Genomic DNA, 18,909 nt, shown 5'->3' with positions numbered 1-18,909 from the left:
GGTGCTGTGGCTCCTCCCCGACAGGCATGCTATATGTCTTCTGGTCGTGTCCAGCACTGCTTCAGTTCTGGACCCAAGTTCACACAATCACTCAAAAATTCACAGACAATCAGATCCCCATGACACCCTCTTTCTTTCTCTTACATCACAACACACATTCACTGAAGGGATATAGAAAGTCGGTTATTATCCATCTGATTAACGCTGCTCGGGCCTGCATCCCAGCCATGTGGAAGAAAGCTATACCGCCCTCAGTGCAACTATGGCTCAGCAAGGTCCGGGACATTAGACACATGGAGGACCTTACCAGTTCCATAAAGGGGACTGGTACACGGTTCAGGACTACCTGGTTCTGGTGGGATGAGTACACGTCTACACAGGACTACCTGGATCTATTGATCTGAGAAAGCCGGATAGTTGGGACCCCTGCACTTCCCCCTCCTCCTCTCCTCCCAGTATTCCCCCTGCTGATTCCCCCCACTTCCTTACCCTCTCTACTTTTCCATTTCAGTAAATCCTTAGCAACCCTACCCATAGTATGTAAATACTCACCTGCCCCCTTGAGATGGCGCCGGTGAGCCTTTCACGGATCATCCATCCGAGTTATATTATGGTTGGGCGACCCGCGCACAGTATAGCCTGCACACGATCTGGTGTAAGCTCAAAGAGGGCCTTCATTAGGAATACCTGATAAAGGGTTGTGAAAGCTGAAAGTTTGCAATATGCTGTATTTTCTCTTTTAATTTAATTTTTATTCTTTATTTTATTCTTATTTTTTCTCTTCTCTTGTACTGTGTAAGATCCGTGGCTGCGTCCACTGCTTCTACGATGGGAATTGTTTCCTCAGCTTGATATGTACGCTTATATGTTTACATGACAAAACAGAAAAACGATAAATAAAAGAATTTATAAAAAAAAAAAATAGAACAGCTATTGTCACAAAAGGAAGCCACATACTAGCTAAAGGAGAAATCACAGATGAACGTTATCAATATCAGCATACTAGTGGAAGATCTGCATTCTAGTGGCATAAAAAATGGACCCCTGCAGTCAAATAATAAAGTGTGCTTAAAACACCACAAAATCTTTTCTCGAAAGTAGCAACAGCAAAACCCAGCAGCCCCTGGATTTAATCAACTTAGTTCTATGTTGTCCTATAAAACCTCAGAATCCAGAAAGAAAAGGGTATTTTCTCACATTCATTGATAACTATTCAAGGTGTACAGTGATATGCCTGTTACACAGCAAAGATTTTGTTTTTGTGGATGATACCAAACCCTGCAGAGCAGTACATTCTGAACAAGAGATATTTGCACTACAACAGGACCTAGGCAAAATTGAGGCATAGGCTACAAGATGGCAAATGCGATTTAATGTTGAAAAATTTAAGGTTATGCACATGGGAGTAAAGAACATGTGTGCAAACTACTACTTGGGGGTGTGTTACTTTAGAGAAGTCACACATAGAAAAAGACCTGTGGGTGCTCATAGATAACAGATTTGGCAATAGTAAACAATGCCAAGCAGCAGCCAGTAAAGCTAATAAGATACTGGCATGTATTAAAATAGGATTTGTAGCAAGAGATCAAAGATTAATACTTCCACTTTATAAATCATTGGTTCGGCCCAATCTTGAGTATGCTGTACAGTTCTGGTCGTCGACTCTCAGGAAGGACGCCCTGGAACTGAAGAGAGTTCAGAGGCTACAAAATGAATTAAAAAGGATGGAAGGCCTTCAAAATCTTAACTAATTCAAATTAGAAAAGAGGCGAGGGACCTTATTGCAGTCTTCAAAATCATTAATGGGGAATCACAATATTAGGAACAAACTGTTTAATCCCAAAACTGTATTGAGAGCCCGGGGACACAACAGGAGATTAGAAGAGAGGGGATTCAATCTTAGAATTTGTAGGGGGTATTTCACTGTAAAAGTAGTGAAAGTTTGGAATTCCCTACCACAGGTGGTGGTATCTGCGGATAACATTTATAAATTTAAGAAACTTCTGGATGAGTTTCTTCTTTTGCAGAATCTACAGGGATATGGGAAGAGTTGAGTAAGATAAACACACACACACACACACACACACTCACATACATACATGCATACATACATAGGTTGAACTGGATGGACCTTGGACTTTATTCAACATTACATGCTATGTTACTTTGTTATGCAAGATAAAGTTCTACATAAACTTTAACAATATCTTGCCCATGTAAGCAATACATTTGGGAAAATGCTTAAAATACTCCACGCAGATATTGGCACAAAGTACACAAGAGGCTATTCTAATAACACAGGCTATTCTGAGGAAGCATGGAATTATGTTCCAGACTACGCTCCACAATACAATCCAGAACAAAATGGTGTTGCAGAAAAAATGAACCGCACTTTTTGTGAAAATGGCATAAGCTTGCTTTTCGATGCACATATTAACATACTAGAGAAAGGCAATTATGACAGACTGCGATCTCTAAAACTGCTTACCTGGAAGCAGTGGTGAAAATATCACCATAGCGACCTAGGCAGCTGCTTTTGGACCCGGGGAACAGGTGGGCCCGGCCAGGATGAGGAACAAAGGGGTCCCATTGATGCCGTGCGGGCCGCCTGAGTTGCTATAGCATCGCAGGCTGTCGGATGTCACTGGCGGCTGTGAGGAAGAACACGCCGCTGCTGAGTCAGTGACAGCCAAGAGTTGCGGAGGAGGAGGCGTGGCCTGGAGTCGGCCATGGGGGAGGAGGCAATGGCCAGCTTCAGCAGCAGAGGCAGAGGGCCCGGCGATGGAGGAGGCGGGGCCCGCCAGTGATCGTGGAAGAGGAGGCGGGGCCCAGCGGTGAAGGAGGCTGACAGCGGATCGGGGCTGACAGGAAAGAGGTGTTCAGGGGTGTGACCAGCCACCTGAGACCCTTCAGAGCCCGCCATAGAGAGTCTATGGTGGGCTCTGAAGGGTCATTCTCCGGTGGGATGCTTGGGATCTCAGGTGGGCTCTGCAAGGGGCATAACTAGAAATCACAGGGCCCCTTACAAAATTTTGCTATGGGGCCCTGTGATTTCTAGTTACGCCCCTGTCTGGAAGGTAAGAATCAGCAGAAATGTGATTATTAATAAAAAGCCTCATGAAGTGACACAGTCAGCACTGTCTGAACAACCTGAGTAAGAAGCCTCATCAGTACTGCAGGAAAAGCGTAACTGAAAGAAGAACGTAACTGAAAATGGTGTCAGTAATTATCCTTTGAAAAAGGAAGGAGGCGGGATCAATTGTAACCTTATAGTCAGAAAATCTGTGAGATCCAAAAACAGCATCCCAGCTAGACACTTGTCATATATAGTTCATACAACGCCACAGCCTAAGCCAGCATCATGCAAAGAAATGCAAACGTTGCCTGTTCATGAGAAGCAAATGTGTATTATGCTTGCAGATTGAGAAGGTTAAATGGCAGTACATTGACGTCAGGCACCGTACATTCTTACCTTGTGGAACAAATGTCATTGTGCTTGCATACTGTAAAACTAATAAGATGATATATCATGTAAAAAATAAGTCAAGGCAACTGGACTTGCTGAATTTTTTATTAAGACGTTCCATTGGACATCCGACCAGCTTTCTCAATTCAGTTCATTCACTCAATAAATATGGTGAATTTCGCTTCAATCCACATAATCTGTTAGTCACCACCAGTAACACCTCTCTCTGGGTAGGTTAATAACACCTCCTAGACTCCAATTATGCAAATGCAATCAACACCTGGTGGTGACTAACAGATTATGTGGATTGGAGCAACATTCACCATATTAAATCCCGGATAATTTTGAGAAAGCTGGCCGGATGTCCAGTGAAACGTCTTCAAGAAAAATACAGCAAGCCAAGTTGCATTGACTTATTTTTTAACGATATACGGTGACCTGGATGAATGAGAACCTTCACAGACATAATAGGATGATTGCAGATGCTGTGAAAAAAGCTACCAAAACCAAAGTTTGAAGAACTCAGAAAGAAGATGGGACTTACATGAGAAGTGTTGAATAGGGACAAAGGCATTTCCTGTCTCGGTGTTCCTGTTGTTTTTCAATAAAACAAAGAGGGTTCAGCCAAGTGTCTTCAGCAACATCTTGACTGGTAAGAGTCATATCTGCAGCAGCTGCTGCCCATTGCACTGACCCAGGGCTGCCATTGTGGCAAATATAGCACTGCCTATTGCACTTTCCTTTATATAAAATTATTTTAAAAATCCAAACAGGGAGCGTGAAAACCCAGCACAATGCCCACTTCGGGTGTGCAGACCCTGGAACTCAAGTGACAATATCAACAAATATTTTTAAAATCTGTTTAGTCGTTTAACCCCTTAGCACCTACCAAAAACTTGTTATTTAGTGGAAGGTGTTTAAATTTCTGTCAGGTTTTTATTGCTATCAACGTCCCTTCAGTATACTTTTATAAGCAACTGATCTAATGTCTCCAGTTCATCATGACAAAGTCTCGGTCTGAGCATCTCTTTGAACCTGCAGGCATCTACCTTTCCTAAGTAACAGATTTCATAGACCTGGAGTTAGAAACATTGGATCAGAAGATTGGGTCAGGTAGGTAAATGTGATTTATATATTAAAATCCACCCCCTTTAACCAGCTGTAGATTGATCAGCTACAATAGGGGCTATCATTTAATGTGTTTCAGGTCACATGGTCGTGGATGACTTCCAGGAATGATTCATTTTGGTTGATGTGATTGTGAAATGTTCAACTCTAACTGAAATCTTTGCTTGGTTGTAAACATATTTTAGTTATGGAGTGAAGGGTTCACATATTTCCTATGATGTAATATAATGCATGTTTCTGTAAAGTGGCATACTGTACAGATTACAGTTTAAGGGTGAAGAGCATTTAAAAACCATGCATGATGAAAGGACCATGCATGATCAAAGGCTCCTTAAAGGATAAGGGTCAATCTTCAGTGTGCTGTCTGCACCTGCACAGTAGCTTTCCATAGGGTTCTGTAGGGCCGCCTCCCCTGCCTGAGGAGATGTGTGTTAACACTGGGGGCTGTGGGCACAATTGTGAAGTAAGTTGGGGAGAGGGAAGGTGGACTAGCTTAGCTCAGCGGGGAAAGGGGGGGGCAACAAGTATAGGTGCCGTTTGTTTGAAAGTGCACTTATGATTTGAAGCAAACCTGTGTTTTGTTCTTGCAGAGTAAAGCAACAGGTTTTCGTTAATGACTGGTCACCCAACAACACATAGCCAGCTTGCATTTGCTCCCTTGTCACTCCGTTCTGCTGATGGGAATGAAGAAAGGATGCCCTTCGTAATAGACATGTAACTCCGCAAAAAAAATGATTTTGTTTAGTTTCGGATCGATTATTGGGATTTTATTTTTTTGTGTTTTTTTTTTATTTCTGATCCAAAATTTGATTTGGTATCTTATTCAGATATCGGATCCATCCAAATTTTAAGTGTGGAACAAATTTCTATCTCTGATCTATTCGGATGAGGTCCTTTAAATTATAAGCTAACTTAATTTTATTTTTTTTTGGGGGGGGGGGGTTTGGTCATTTTATTTCTGACACTACTGCTCTATTCGACTGTCTCTACAGCACAACAGGGTGTCACATAACAGTACCCGTAATGCATCCGAATTTATCATAATTCATACAAATATTCATTCGGAACTAGACAAAATTTGCATGTCTACTTTGTAAGCTCCAAGTCAGTCTAGTTGGAGCTTACACAGGACTAAGTACTGTCTGCCCACTCTTACGTGACAGTGTTGGGCCAGTTACCAAGCATCAGTGCCTTCAAATGTGAAGAAGGGGAGTTAATTACATGCTCATTCATACCCAAAGAACCAAGTATTTTCCTCCCTTCATTTTTCGGAAAAGCATCGGAGCAGCATAGAAGTAAATATTTACTGCTGGGGAGGAGGGATTTAAAGCAAACCTGTTGCTTTGCCCTGCATGGGAAAACCACAGGTTTGCCTTAACCTTCCTGCAGTACTGGGTGAGCTAATAATCTGGAACAAGAATTTGCATATGATTTAGCAGAAGCAAGGATAAACAGGACAGCCCCAAGTCAGCAATGGCAGCTGCAATATGCTTTTCCAAGTTCCCTTGAAAGACAAAGAGCTCTTAGCAGGATCTGCATTGCAGTTAGGAACCTTAAATACCCTGAGGCTTTATTTCTGCAAACCAAAAGAATCCCAAAGAGTAATACAGGCTCAACATACAACCAAGTGAGACCACTGACCTTTGTATAACAATCCCTCAGTGTAAATGTATGTGTTGAGTAAACCACAAACCATTCAAGCTAAAACTAATTCATCTCTTACCACATTATCATGCTGACCAGCCTCATAATAATCTCATTGAGGATGTTGAAGAAGTCAGCCATTATTTTGGCCTGATCTCCCATCTTCCCCATGGAAATTCCAAAGGCGATGAAGAAGCCAATGAGTCCTAATTAGTAAGGAGGAAGGAGACACAAAGATCAGACCAAATATATACAAATAATGCAATTACTCAGCTTTTCTGTCTCCAAGCGAGGAACAAAGAGTAGGCAAATTAATGTATTTATTTAACAGGCCACTAGAAAAAAGATGCACTCTGGTGAATAGAAAACAGATACAGTATTGCTTATTGATGATTACGAAATGAATGCTGAAAGTATAGGTTATATTTAACCCCTCCGTGATGGGAGACGTACACTGTACGTCCCGCCACAAAGTGCCTATATGACTGGCCACGTACACTGTACGTGACGAGTTATTTAACCTCCTTGGCGGTAATCTCAAGTGTGACTCGGGGTTAATTTTCAGTACCATCAGCGGTAACCCCGAGCCATACTCGGGATTACAGCATAGCGTTACTTACCTTGTCCCTCGAGCCGCACTGTGTCCTCTGGCCAATGCCGGCATCCGTCTTCCGGGGCCGTCCCTTGCGAGAGTCCGCGTCGCAAGGGGGCAGAACCGGCGGGAATTTTAAAAGTAAAAATAATGGGGGGAAAAAAAAGTACAAAAAAAAGGGGAAAAGTTTAAATAATCAGACCGCCAGGGAGGTTACCTTTGTAAGTAATTTTGAGTTTTTGGTGGTAATGTGGAGGCGCAGAGGGGGTACACATGTGTGTGCATTCTCAGGAGTCACAGGGCTGTTTTTCATACTTTATTTTATAGATTCTTTTACAGGCCAGAGGCCTAGAAGTTCAAAATTCCCTCCACAATATCTCCAATCCCTCTCTCAGAGGGTTGGGTTGTTATCTCTAAACTGCAATCAGCTGTTTCCCCCCTCCTCCCCCTTCCCTTGAGAGAGCAGAGCGCAGAGATGAGTCATAGCTCAGTGTCTGTGTGTTAGAATCTCCTGTCATTGTGCTCTCTGTCTGTGTGATAGAATATCCTGCACATGTCCAGTACTGTAGACTTATCTTTGTGTGTCTCTCCCTCTCCTGGGTCACATTTACTCTCTGCTGCCCCAAGTCCAGGTTCCCCCATGCCCCCCCTCCCCCAACCATTCTTCTCATTTACAGATATGACTGTTAGAACAGATAAAAAGACATTGGAGGGAATTGATCAAGACTGGAGCAAACAGAATCTAGAGCCGTTGCCCATGGCAACCAATCAGCTTCTCTCTTCAGTTCGCTCAGGTAAGATTTGAAACTGAGCTGGTCTCTGCTTCATCAGCTTCTCTGGGGGTCCCAAGGTGACATTAGGGGTCTTAAAGACCCCTGATGTCTCCATAAAGAGGACCTGTCACTGCAAATTGGCTATCACATAGGGAGCTTGTTTGCTCCCTATGTGATGGCAATAAAGTTAAGTGAAAAAAAAAAGGTTAAAGTCACAAAAACCAGTAGTGGTGATTAAATACCACCAAAAGAAAGCTCTATCTGTCCCCAAAAAATGGTATAAAATTAATTTCAGTACAGCGTTGCATGACGGAATAAATGTCAAAGTACTGCAGCGCTGAATACTGAAAAATGGCCTGGACAGGAAGGGGGTATAAACACCCCGGTCAGCAAGTGGTTAAGGCTCTGTTTTGTCGGAAATCGCTGATTCTGATTCAGTATTGAGGCATTCATTAATAAAATAGTTAAGCTTTTGTAAAAGCTTCTTTCTTTCATTAATGAAAGAATGAAGCCGTTACATACAAATACGGGATCGCTAAATAGCGATACGGTATTTGACAGCTGAAGATTGCAGAGAGGTAGCAGAGTGAGTCACCTCTCTGCTATTTGTTTTGACAGCTGGATAGACTGGCCTGATGTTTACGATACATTTCAGGCACAGGAATATTACAATGTATCTCTGTGCCTGAAATGTATCACTTCTGATCCTCTAGGCACGGTCAGAAACCTTTAAGATCTGATTCTGACATGCTGTCAGGATCAGTCTCTAAGGTTATTATTAGCTATTCTTTGGAGCAGCCTAATAATAACAAAAATTTTAAAAAAAAGTTAATTTATAAAAAAGTCATAATGACTGCTTTATATAAACTGACCAAAAAAAAAATTCTTTACAAATTGTAAAAAAATAAAAATAATTAAAGTGTAAAAAAAAATTGGAAAATAAAAATTATGTATAAAATATATTTTTATACTATAATTACTACTATTATTATTAAAAACATTTCTAAAAAAAATAATAATAATGAATCAAAACTTGTGAAAAAAGTGTTTTCTTTTTGTTTTTATCTCATTTTTTAATTATTTTATTTGAACTTAGTGAGGCGTTAGGTACACGTTTGATATAATTATATAGCCCCATCTGTCCTCTAAAAAACAATATATAATATGTGTGGGTACATTTAGTAAGAAAGTAAATTACTGCCGTGGAAGAATCACACAGCAAAAATGTATAAAGTGTGTTAGTCATTTATGAACAGAAACTGAAAACTAGCTCAGTCATGAAGGGGTTCAAAACTAATTGAAGCATAAAAAAGTAAGGTCCAACCTGATGTAAGATTGTCTCAAATAGTGCTCATCATTTTATAAAATATATCTTCCTTGGAAACTGAATTCATCCAGATCAATGTGCATTAAGGAGGCTTTCAGCTTTCTGAGAGAAAATCTCAGAATTACTAACCACATGCTTCCTTGCTGCTTACTGTCACCGGATGCCTGGAACCCTCACTGACTGGAAGTTTTCTTAAAGGGTTTCTAAACCCTCACTTTCTTTTTTGCATATATCTACTGCTAGCAAGCAGTAGATATATGCAAAAAGTTTTTTTTTTTAAACTGCTTTAAAAGCGGTTTAAAATTACCCCTGTCTTTGCCGTGTGCTCCCGTCCAAAAATCCGAAAATGCTTGGACGGCCGCAAAGCATCTTGGGGGGGCGCATGCGCAGTTTGGATTTTTGGCCGGGAGACGAGGAGAGACACAAGGTACGTCTATGGACGCGTGCACCCGCGTGCAGACACCGTGGGACAGGAAGTGCCAGCAAGGACAGAGGAGTCAGCGCTGGATTGGAGACCTGCAGCAGCGCTGGAGAGAAGGCTGAAAAGGACAGGAAAGAAGAGGAAGATCGTATTAAGAGACATCATTTAGGGCAAGTGCTTTAATTAACATAGGGGTGAGGGAAAAAAGGTTTTTGACTTTAATGTCACTTTAATGCTAAGAAAACTCTTCAAGATCTTTTCACCTTAATTCAATGCGATACAATCAAGAGTCAGAAACCTCTGCTGTTATGCAAAAGAAAACCGATGGGGCACATGTGGACAGGCTGTTCATTTTTACTTACTCTGGTCATTCCCACATGTATATTGCCCTAACACATTACATAGTGCTTTTCAGAATACTTAGAACTATTTACTTCAGTTCTGGCCCCTGAAAGAGCTTTTTAGGCCAACTCCCCTGCCACTCTCGTACAAGCACAGACATAAATGGCAGGGACAGTTAGGTAAACAAAAAACAATCACAGTAACCTACCAGGATGTTTTTGGATTATGGGGAAAAGAAAAAATAGAGATTCAGAAAGTCCCTGTAAAAAGCTAGACCAACATGAAAGAACTTTGTGCTGTTACAACAGTTGTATAAAACATGACACAATGCATAGTCATGGTTAATATTTATATTAATTTGAAGTGAGAATTTATATCTCCCGTAACCTGCTGCATTCAATAAAGTTCTTTTGTTGATGAAAAGTTATTTGGTGAGTTCACCTATCTGATAAGGATTGTCTGTGGTGATTATATCTGCTTATACAGGCCAGGCATAGAGGTCTCAGCAAGGGATAAATCGCTAATACAAAAATCGGAGTCAGAATAGTCAAAGATGGTAGAATTCCTACAGCCTGCTGTATTTACACAGTATGTGTGTTCCTAATCTGCAATATAGCTCAGTGCCATCTGACATCTTGTGAAAGCACATGATCGCACACGCTTACCGCACTTCACCTGTGAATGTTGAAAACTGTTTCTCTGCATTGAACTGTGTTACCCCACCTGTCTAAGCTGCTGTTCGTCTTTTTAAAGAGACAGTACCATGTTTTGCAAAAATATGAAAAATACAAGGCCGTGAGCACTCTATTAGGGTTGAACTAAAGCAGGTACATCATGCCTCTGACCTGGAAGACTGAAGGTCCTTGAACAAGCAATGGGACAAAGTACTAATTCAGACTGTTCTATCCCAGCAGAACTGGAGGATCCAGTTGAACGCACCAGTGAATATGTGCTAAAGCATAATGTTTGCAACAATACAGAGTCCTCTCCTGTACCTCCTAACACTGTTCTGACTCTCAACATAGAGACACCTCAGCTCCAAATGCCTGAGCCTCTTCAAATCCACAACACAAGTGCATCTACACAGCAAACCGCATCACCTTCTGCCAACAACAAGGTGACTCCCAGCGACAAGCCACAGTTCAAGCCACAGCCAGCAGAAACCTTAGAGACTATACCACAGCTAAAACGCTCTTGCAGCATCATTCTTTTCTGGTATACCTCACCCTTCTTCAGCAGAGAACTTTCACGCCCAAAAGGCTCCACAAGTTACTTTGGCACCAAGGAGTGAGTGATCAGACCTGTCTGACTTCGCCAGATATATGATTCCCCGCAAGCTCATTAACATTAGCCTCTCAATGTTCGACGACTGTCCAGAGAACTACAGGGCCTGGAGATCAACCTTTTAAAGCTGGTATTGCTGATCTCAAGCTTACGCCCAAGGAGGAACTTGATTTGCTCATAAAGTGGCTGAGACCAGAATCTGCAGATCGTGTTAAAAGACTGAGAGCAGTGCATGTTGACTACCCAGATGCAGGTCTTGCTGCTGCATGGGAAAGACTTGAGCAAACCTATGGTAGCTCCGAAGCCATAGAAAGCACTTTTTTTAAAGAGAATGCAAAACTTTCCAAAAATAGGTAACAAAGATCATTGCAAGCTTCAAGAATTAAGTGATCTCCTCATGGAGCTAGAGTTGGCAAAGACAGACCCATGTCTACCCGGACTAAGCTTCCTGAGCACCACTCATGGCGGTGGTGTCTAAACTGCCATTCAACCTGCAAGAGAAATGGGTGCAACAGGGCTCTGAATACAAAAAAAAACTAATGTATAATTTCCTCCATTCTCATATATTTGCAGGTTCAACAGTGATCATGAGAAATTATCCCAGCTTCAGTGAACCCAACTTGCCTGCTTCGTCATCATCATCAAGGTATGATAACACAGCAGCTAAATATAGAGGCAGGGATTCATCAAAACTGGAGCAGACAAAATCTGGAGCAGTTGCCCATGGCATCCAATCAGCTTGTCTCTTCAGTTTGTTCAGTTAAGATTTAAAAATGAAAGGTGGATGCTGATTGGTTGCCATGCACAGCTGCTCCAGATTTTGTCTGCTCCAGTTTTGATAAATCCCCATCAGAGACTTTAATAGAGCAATATCTGTTAAAAGGACAGACATCTCACCTCCCGTATCCTCTACTGCTCACCTGAGTGATTCGGGTGATAGAAATAAAGACCCTAATCGTCAATGACCTATTCCCAAGAAACCTCAGCCTCTTAAAAAAATTTGTGAGCTTAGGGCAAAGACATTACGAGAGCGCAGGGAGATTCATTAAGTGCACAGAATGCAGTAGTGACAAACATGTTATAGCTATACATCCTACTGCACTTCCAGACAAACCACAGCAGCCACCTACATCCTGACCTGCCTCAAATCATGGCGAGGAGCAACAAAGTCATGCTCCAGCCACAACAAGTGTTCCTTCTTCGGGTACTGCAGTGTGCGGGGAGAGCCATTTGGAACCACCTGCATCAGTCACATCAAAATGTAGTGGACTACTTCACAAAAGACTTTGGGGAAAGACTCTTGCAAAAATATGTCTTGTCCAAGCTTTTTGGCAAGGACAACCAGAAAAAGCAAGTCAGGATGCATGCAGTCTTAGATAACCAAAGCAGTCATTCACTCGCCACTTCAGAATTCTTTGACTTATTTGGCATAAAGGTTAACGTCCTATCCAGTGGTGGAACTACCAGGTTTGTAGCGGTCGCATGTGCGACCAGGCCCTGGTGTTCCACCACTTGGAGGAAAAAGGGGCTGATGGTGCGGTTCCCCCGAGCGCCGAGACAGACAGATGGGCGGAGGGGGTTGCGCACGGGCAGTGAACACAGGCAAATCGGGCAGCACTGGTGCCTCAGCCACGAGGACCCAGCAGCAGCCACCGCCTGACAATACAGTGAGACGCACCTGGATGTTCTCGGCTGATGTCCCCTATGCTAGTTTTTTTTTTTTTTTTTTTACAGCCTGCTCGAGGTTTCTTCAGCTGTGAGAACAAGAGGACCGTGACAGCTGAGGTAACTACTTGCCATTATAGAATATTGAATAGAACATGACTGAATTTGAAAGTTTTAAGTTCAACTATATTCTATTCTATAATGGCATTGTATTACTAGAAAACTACTAGTCGGCAGTTCAGCTGGGACTTGTAGTTCCCTGTATGATAGAAGGCTGTTTTAATTATTGTCCTCAAGAAATACAATGCCATTATAGAAACATAACATAGAATATAGTTGAACTTGAAAGTTACTGTACTATAATGGCATTGTATTACTTGTATTTTCATGAGGGCAGTAATTAAAAGAGCCTTCTATCATGCAGGGAACTACAAGTCCCAGCATATGAACTCACTGTCCTTGTACACCTCTCACATATCACCCAGGGAACTACTGCAGAGGGTTTGTATGCTGGAACTTGTAGTTTCCTGGGTGATTTATGTGTGGGTGTGGGCAGGGCCGTCTTTGATATTGATTGGACCCTGGGCAAACATTTTCTTGGGCGGGGGACCAAGCCAAGCCCGCTAACTGCCATGCAGTTTCTCTCTCCACCCCAACATCCCAAATCAATTTATTCATTTTATATATTTTTTAAATGATTGGCCCAGTAACTTAAGGAGTGTGACAATCAGCCAGCGCTGCAGATATATAACAAATATATCTGCGGTGCTCGCTGATTGTAACACTCCTGCAGTTACTGTTTGTGAATCACCCTCCTCTGCGGCATTCACAAAAGTCCGATAGAAGTGACGTTTCAGACCGATCAGTTGTTCTAGGCAGATATGAGCGGTTCTCCTGCACTTGAGCAGTATGCCGATCTGCCCTGGAACAGCCGACAAAGCATTGGAATGCTTGACCTAATAGGCAGTCACACATTCCATTGCTGTCAAACTGAGCGGGATTACGTTGTAATGTGTGACCACGTCACCGGTCACACATTCCAACGTAGTCAGAAACTTTAATAAAACACCCGATCTGTCACTTGCAAATGTGTCCCCTGAGTAGTCCAGTAGTGTGGGAGGAGCAGGGCACTGTGGCTCTGTCTCTCTCCAAAGCACAGGGATCAGAGCCTATCATGAATGCCTAGACCAGCCGGCCCACCCATCTGCATCATCAGTTGCTAGGCAGACAGGGGGCTGATCAAACAAAAGGTCCTGATCTTCTGATCTCTGCTGCCTGTCTGCAAGGGGATCAGAGTCTGTTATTGAGCCTGTGATCCCCGTGCTCTCCCCACTCATCCTCTTGGTTTACTTAATCTCTGGTTTACTTAATCTCTCCCCACTGCTGTTACTTGCAGACAGGCAGCAGATCGGGAGATCAGGACTTTTGTCTGCTCTGCCTAACAACTGATGACGTGATGGGCGGGCCGGTGTAATTATGACAGCTCGCCCATCAGCATCATCAGTTGCTAGGCAGAGCAGACAAAGGTCCCCTTTGCCGATCTCTGCTGTCTGTCTTATCTCTGGAGAGATAAGGGAAACCAGGAGGGTGAGGGGGAGAAGAGACGGGACACTGACATCCCGCATCTCCAGGTAGGGAACAAGCAGTGCAGGCTCAAGGGGCAGCTGCCTGCACAACAATGACTGGGCCCAGGGCAACTGCTCCTTTTGCCCTGCGTTAAAGACGGGCCTGGGTGTGGGGGGGGGGTGTACAAGGACAATGAGGGCATGCTGGAACTTGTAGTTACCTGGAGATGTGGAGGGGTGTAAAGGGACAATGAAGACATGCTGGTTGTAGTTGAACTATAAGTCTCAGCATGCCTTCATTGTTATACTACCGTGGTGCGACCAGGCACTGGCGTTCTGCTACTTGAGGGGCCTGGAAAGGAAGAGGGCCCAGCCCAGTAACCGCCGAGGCACTGACATTGCCTCCTGGGACTACAGCTCTCGGCAGGCCAATGCTCCGCAGCAGGGGGAGAGCCCATCATGGTTTCTTGCACCGGGGCCCTGAGGTTTCTAGTTATGCCTCTGGTGCTATCCTATACATTGCACATCTGTGTTGGTTCAATGCAACTCACAGGAAAAACCAACTATGTTGAATTAATAATTTCTCCTATAAAAGGAACTGAAAGAATTCATCTTCCTCAGATCATCGAGTGCAAACAGTTGCCTAACAACAGGGAGGAAATTCCTGTACCAGAGGATGCACTTCATCAACCTGACCTAAGACATTTAGCTGACTGCATCCCACCACTTGAAAACAATGCCAAAATGATGTTTCTTTTAGGCAGAGACATCCTGAGAGTGCACAAAGTACATCAGCAACACAATGGGTGGAATGACGCTCCTTATGTCCAAAAGACTGATCTAGGTTGGGTACTTATTGGAATCGAACACGAATGCAAACCTCAGGCTCAGATGGTGTATGCTACAATAAAATTATTGTATAAGTAAACCAAGACTGTATTAAAAGACCACCCTCTAATAGTTCTGGTAAGACTACTCACCAGATTTATTTCAATAGTTGTAAACTTTCATCTTCTTTGGGTGAGGAGGAATCTACTGATGCAAACACCCAGGCCAATGCACTGAGTTCTCAAGTATCACAGCAGTAACTCTGCAAGCAGTAAACATCTTGGGAAACCCCTCTGAGTCTTCTACACCAGTCATCATGCAAGAGAATTCCCTTCTTCACAAAGAAGCATAAGACCTGCTTCAAAGGGCCCAAGGTATGCTTTCTGAAACCAACGTTTGAATCCATAAGCAGTGCCGAAACTACTGCCGGTGCAGGCGGTGCCGGGGCACCGAGGCCTGAGGCTGTGGGGGGGCCCAGTGGGGTCCGGTCTGGTCCTGGGCACCCCCACAGCCTCAGCACGGTCCTGCAATATATGGCAGTGCACGGTCCCGGTGTTCGAACACCGGGGCCCCGCACTGCCGACGGGCTTCACAGTGAGGGGGCGGGTTCCCCCCCCGGCCCCTGTCTTGGGAGGGGGGCCCAAGACAAAATCTTGCACCAGGGCCCTTTGGTTAATCGTTCCGCCACTGTCCATAAGACTGTCTCAAACAATGCTGTTATGAAAGTGGTGTTCTGTCAGTGGTGAACAGCCTATACGATCCATTGGGATTTGTGGTTCCCATCACCATACAAGGTAAATCCTTATTGAGACAGGTATCAGAGACTATTAAAGATTGGGATGAAGCATTCACAATGGGAGTCCTGGAAGCAGTCTCTACATGCTTTAGATGGAATTTACATACCACGCTGCTACACTTCAACTTCCCTTACAGCAAGTCAAAGAAAGGAGATTCACAGATGCATCTACTGAGACCATAGCAGCTGTTGCCTACATCAAGGTAAGAGACTCTTTCAAACCCATGTAGGGTTCCTATTTGGGAAAGCTAAGTTAGCACCCAAGCCTGAACACACAATTCCTAGGCTTGAACTTTGTGGGACTGTGCTAGCTGTGTAAATTGCAGATTTTATACTGCATGAGTTAGACATTCAGATAGATGACATCAAGTTCTACACAGGCAGCAAAGTTGTTTTGGGCTACATATACAATTAAGACAAAACATGTCTATGTCAGCAACTGTGTAGAAAGAATCCAGAAATCCTCTAAGCCTGAACAATGGCACTATGTTTCATCAGAAATTAATCCTGCAGATCATGCCACCAGGCCAGTGTCTGCAAGTGTCTTCGCAAATGTTTCTCAGTTAACAGGTCCTGAATTCCTGCTGGATCATACAGAAGAAACTATAGCTGATGTCTTCGGTCATATAGATCAAATATCCAGAGATTCGTCCTGAAGTCAATACCCTTGTCAACGCTTTGAACGTTTCTCCAAGAGGACAAGGCTTGTACGCACTACTGCAAGGCAGGGCCGTCTTTAACGCAGGGCAAAGAGGGCACTTGCCCGGGCCCTGTCATGGTTGTGGGGCCCAAGCAGCTGCCCCTTAAGCCCACTGCCCGCCGCGGTCGTACCGTAGAATCAGCACAGGAAAAAAAAAACCTTCCTGCATGTGGGCAGGAAGGTACCAAAACATCACATTAGATGGGGGGGTTGGGACGTACCAACTGTTCCGTACGACTCGTACGGAACAGTTGGTATGTCCCAAACCCCTCATCCAATGTGATGTTTTGGTACCTTCCTGCCCACATGCAGGAAGGGATTTTTCCTCAGGGGCAGCCGCGGAGCTCTCACAGCTGGAAGCTGAGCGGCAGAGCCTGTGTGTAGCCAAGTCACTGCACTGCACTGGTAAGGTAAGCCACCAATGATCTGGAGCTGGGGGGGAAGGGAACAGCAGCAGCTGCTGAGTGAGATGAATCTGGGGCTGGCTGTGGGGGATAGCAGCAATTGAGGCTTGGTGTCTGGCCTGGGGCTGGGGGGGACAGCACAGCAGCTTAGTTTATATGGCCGACTGGGGGGGGGGGGGGCTTTCTGCAGAGATCACCACAGTAAAAGCAAGCAGCTGGCCTGGTGTCCAAGACTGAATAGGGGCCCGACCCTGGGGTGAGGGTAGGGCAAGCCTTTGCAGAGGACAGCAGCTGTTCTCTGCAAAGGCTTCCCTCGCCCTCACCCCAGCGTCGGACCCCTATTCAGCCTTTGGCACCACCTGCTTGCTGCTACTGTGCTGATTCTGCACCAGCACAGTAGCAGCAAGCAGCTGGTGCCCAAGGCTGAATAATAGGGGCTCGACGCTGAGGTGGGGAGCCTTTGCAGAGGACAGCACTTCAGCGTCGGGCCCCTATTATTCATAGGGGCCCGACGCCCCTATGAATAATAGGGGCGCCTTGTTTGCCCTGTCGGAACAGCACATCACCTCGCTCGCAGTCAGGTAACGTTGTGAGCTCTCAGCCCTGCCGCTGTCAAACTGAGACTCTCAGTTTGACAGTGACAGGGCTGAGCGCTCATACGTTTCCTCGATCGTCTGTACGGTCCATCCACTCGGTCTTCTGGAGCTCTGCCCACCAGCCAATGAGAAGAGACCTCACCCCTCCCATCCACCACACGAGGATCTCTGGCTGGGAGTTTGGAGTTTATCTTCAGCAGCAGATGGAGACTATGTCGGCACGCTCCTGCCAGCTCCCGCCCCCGAGACACGGCCAGCACAGTACTGGTGAGTGGCGGCCTGGAGAGCCCTGAGGAGAGCGCTGTGGAGAGCGCTGGTTTAACCAGGGCCCTGTGGGGTCTCACTAGGGCTCTGTGGGGTCTAACAAGGCTGGTTAGACTCCACAGTGCCCTGGTGAGACCCCCCACAGGCCTGCTACCCTGGTGAGGCCCCCACAGAGCCCTGGTTTAGCCAGGCCTCTGCAGGGTCTCACCAGGGCTCTGTGGGGTCTCACCAGCCCTGGTTAAAGTCCTGATGAGACCCTATAGAGCTCAGTTGGGCTCTTTGGGATTTCACCAGGGCTCTTTGGGATCTCACCAGAGCCCTGTGGGGTCTAACCAAGCTGGTTAGACCCTACAGAACCCTGGCGAGCTCCTACAGAGCCATGGTGAGACCCTACAGAGCCCTGGCTTAACCAGGGCTCTGTGGGGTTTACCAGGACTGGTGAGACCCCACAGAACCCTAGTTTAACCAGGGCTCTGTGAGGGCTCACCAGGGCTCTGTGGGGTTTACCAGGACTGGTGAGACCCCACAGAACCCTAGTTTAACCAGGGCTCTGTGAGGGCTCACCAGGGCTCTGTGGGGTTTACCAGGACTGGTGAGACCCCACAGAACCCTAGTTTAACCAGGGCTCTGTGAGGGCTCACCAGGGCTCTGTGGGGTTTACCAGGACTGGTGAGACCCCACAGAACCCTAGTTTAACCAGGGCTCTGTGAGGGCTCACCAGGGCTCTGTGGGGTTTACCAGGACTGGTGAGACCCCACAGAACCCTAGTTTAACCAGGGCTCTGTGAGGGCTCACCAGGGCTCTGTGGGGTTTACCAGGACTGGTGAGACCCCACAGAACCCTAGTTTAACCAGGGCTCTGTGAGGGCTCACCAGGGCTCTGTGGGGTTTACCAGGACTGGTGAGACCCCACAGAACCCTAGTTTAACCAGGGCTCTGTGAGGGCTCACCAGGGCTCTGTGGGGTTTACCAGGACTGGTGAGAGCCCTGGTGAGACCCCACAGAGCCCTAGTTTAACTAGGGCTCTGAGGGGTCTCACCAGGCTGGTGAGACCCCCCACATAGCCCTGGTGACACCCTACAGAACCCTGGTGCTGGTGAGACCCTACAGAGCCC

General features: G+C 45.2%; 1 protein-coding gene across 1 annotated transcript in view; it reads right to left on the bottom strand.

The window, feature by feature from the left end:
• The window catches only part of LOC108802555 (excitatory amino acid transporter 2-like), a 43,076-nt gene extending 31,865 nt beyond the window's left edge, over positions 1–11,211 (bottom strand). The window contains exons 1-2 of the mRNA XM_018574412.1: positions 11,130–11,211; positions 6,318–6,444 (exon numbers count right to left, since the gene is read on the bottom strand). Coding sequence (XP_018429914.1) covers positions 6,318–6,444; positions 11,130–11,211 — 209 coding nt within the window. The remainder of the gene's footprint in view (positions 1–6,317; positions 6,445–11,129) is intronic.
• Between the last annotated feature and the right edge of the window lie 7,698 nt (positions 11,212–18,909).

This window comes from Nanorana parkeri, unplaced genomic scaffold (genome assembly GCF_000935625.1).
Source record: "Nanorana parkeri isolate BGI_ZX_2015 unplaced genomic scaffold, ASM93562v1 scaffold2944, whole genome shotgun sequence".
Lineage (NCBI taxonomy): Eukaryota > Metazoa > Chordata > Amphibia > Anura > Dicroglossidae > Nanorana > Nanorana parkeri.
Note: the sequence above shows the minus strand (reverse complement) of the source record. Positions and strands in the feature narration are given on the sequence as shown.